General features: G+C 61.9%; 2 protein-coding genes across 2 annotated transcripts in view; both read right to left on the reverse strand.

Annotated features, from left to right (window-relative positions):
- Positions 1 to 1,107, reverse strand: part of MNEG_6761 (hypothetical protein) — a gene marked incomplete at both ends in the record, with an annotated part of 3,418 nt that extends 2,311 nt beyond the window's left edge. Inside the window, 3 exons of the mRNA XM_014044764.1 lie at positions 202 to 387; positions 848 to 983; positions 1,085 to 1,107. Of these exons, the coding sequence (XP_013900218.1) occupies positions 202 to 387; positions 848 to 983; positions 1,085 to 1,107 (345 nt within the window). The remainder of the gene's footprint in view (positions 1 to 201; positions 388 to 847; positions 984 to 1,084) is intronic.
- A 611-nt stretch (positions 1,108 to 1,718) lies between these two features.
- MNEG_6762 (hypothetical protein) overlaps positions 1,719 to 2,203 on the reverse strand; it is a gene marked incomplete at both ends in the record, with an annotated part of 3,184 nt that continues 2,699 nt past the window's right edge. Inside the window, 2 exons of the mRNA XM_014044765.1 lie at positions 1,719 to 1,903; positions 2,070 to 2,126. Coding sequence (XP_013900219.1) covers positions 1,719 to 1,903; positions 2,070 to 2,126 — 242 coding nt within the window. The remainder of the gene's footprint in view (positions 1,904 to 2,069; positions 2,127 to 2,203) is intronic.

A 2,203-nucleotide genomic window follows, 5' to 3' on the forward strand; every position in this document is an offset into this window, starting at 1 on the left:
CGCACACAAACACGCACGTACGCGCACACGCATGCACACACGCACACACGCACATAGCACACACACACACACACACACAAACATGTGCACCCACAAGCACACACACACCACACACACACACACACAAATACAAACACCAACACAAACACACACACGCACGCGCGTGCACACACACGTCTGGATCCCCCAAATCACAATCACCTGCACCGCGATGTGGAACATGCGGCGGCTGCACGACAGCGGCCCGCCCGGGCCCGTCGCAGCGACCGTGTTGGGCGAGCCCCTGACGCACAGCAGCAGCTTCCCCTTGAAGGCGTCCGTCTCCATGTCCACGACGCGCTCATTCAGGGTGATGGGCGCGGCCACGTCTGGATTGTTGTCGATGACCTGAGCAGCCGGGGGGTTGGGGGGTGATGAGGGTCAGCGGGGGTTGCTGGATTTTTGCGGCGGCTGCGTACAGGCAGCAAGCCCGGTGCGGCATGCGGCGTTGTTTTGTTGGTTGGCGTATTTGAGCAAAGGCTTCAGTATGGGTATCCATGGGAAGTGGCACGTGGGCCACAAGGGGGTCGGCCCACAGCCGAACGCGCTTCGCACGGGCTGCATTCAGCGCACGCTTGTGCAGCAAAGCAGCCGCATCTTGTGCTCAAGGCCTCCGTGGCGCTTCTCCTGCTGAAAATGTGGCTGCTGGAAGCTCGTGATACAGCGGCAGTTGCTGGTGCCTCGCTTTGTCAAAAGCAACCGTCCGACTGTCGCCTAGGTGCTTTGGCTAACAGTTGCCGCACGTGGGACCGCCACGTTGTCGCACCTCATGCAACAGCATGTATGCTACCATCTATTTCCCCCGCACCTGTATGCCCTGCAGGCAGGGGTGGCCAGTTGCGATAATTGGGCCCGACTCGGCAAAGACATGGCGGCCCGGCGCTGCGGCGGCGTGGTGCGGGTGGGGCTCCGACAGCTGGCCGGACTTCTGCTCAAGCTCCACTCTGTGCGTGTCGTTTACGATTATATTCACGTCCGCCCCAGCCAGGCAGTCCGTGTGGAGGCCTTGCCGCTGATGAAGCCGCTGGTGCCCGAGCTCGCATACTGCGGCCGGAGACATCTTAACATGTGTATTAGCTGCTTAAATGTTTTTGTGCAACGCGGCCGTCCTCCCAAACGAGCCCGCGCTCGGCACCAAGCCCGTCCGATGCAGCGGGCGTGCTCTGCAAGGGGAAACGGATTTCAGTGCGAAATTTATTCATCCAACTATTCTGAAGATCGTTCTACGGCATGCAAGGGCCGGGCAACTTGCCCCGGCTCAGCCGCAACCACCACGGTGAGGTTTCAAGATCGTCAACGCCGCACGTGACGTACATCGCGTGTCAGAATATTTTTCTATATAAAATCGCTGGCATTCAGCGGCTGCAAAGGCTGCCGCCCCCTCGCCGATGTCCCCGCGCATACAGCGGTACAGTTGTCAACCCCACGACCAAGGTCCCTGGGGGACGGTCCAAGGCCATCAATACGTCTAGGGCCCACAATTCCCCCCCTTGACCCTCCCCAGGTGCTGCTTTTCCAGAATACGTGGCTCGTACACACACCTTGCCGGCGTGCATATGTACTAGAATCAGACAATCAGATTACTCGCAAAGCAGTGTCCCGGCATATGACGTGTGGCAAAGCCACATGCGTGATGCATGCAGACAGCTGGCGACTGGCAAGGCAGCAGCGGCCCTTGGCTAGTCATCATCCTCCATCGCATCCCCGCTGCTACGCCGCCGGCCCCCGTCCTCGCTGTCAGTCCCGCTGTTGCCCCCGCTGCCGCTCCCGTTGTTGCCGCTGCCGTCCCGCCGTGTGCGAGGCTCATCCTCCCGCGCCGCCTCGCCCTCCTCCACCTCTTCCGCTGCCGCATCCAGCTCCCCTCCTACGGTGCAGCAAACAGCAGAAAGATCCAGGGTGGGTCAATAATTCAACGCATGCAGGCTCCAAAAAGCCGCCAGTGCAGCCCGCGCGGTCACAATAACAGTGTGCACAACGTCCCAGGGCGTCCGCACTGCCGATCCCGCCTGACAGCTGCACTGGCCGCGCACCTGCGAACTCCAGACGCACGTCCTGGTCCTCCTCAGCCTCCTCCTCAGCCTCCCCTTCTGAGGGCGCCCCCGCCCCCTCGCCATCCGCACCCCCCTCCGCCCCGTCCGCGCCGCCGCCGCCCCCGCCACCCGCC

Source organism: Monoraphidium neglectum (genome assembly GCF_000611645.1).
Source record: "Monoraphidium neglectum strain SAG 48.87 unplaced genomic scaffold scaffold01132, whole genome shotgun sequence".
Taxonomy (NCBI): domain Eukaryota; kingdom Viridiplantae; phylum Chlorophyta; class Chlorophyceae; order Sphaeropleales; family Selenastraceae; genus Monoraphidium; species Monoraphidium neglectum.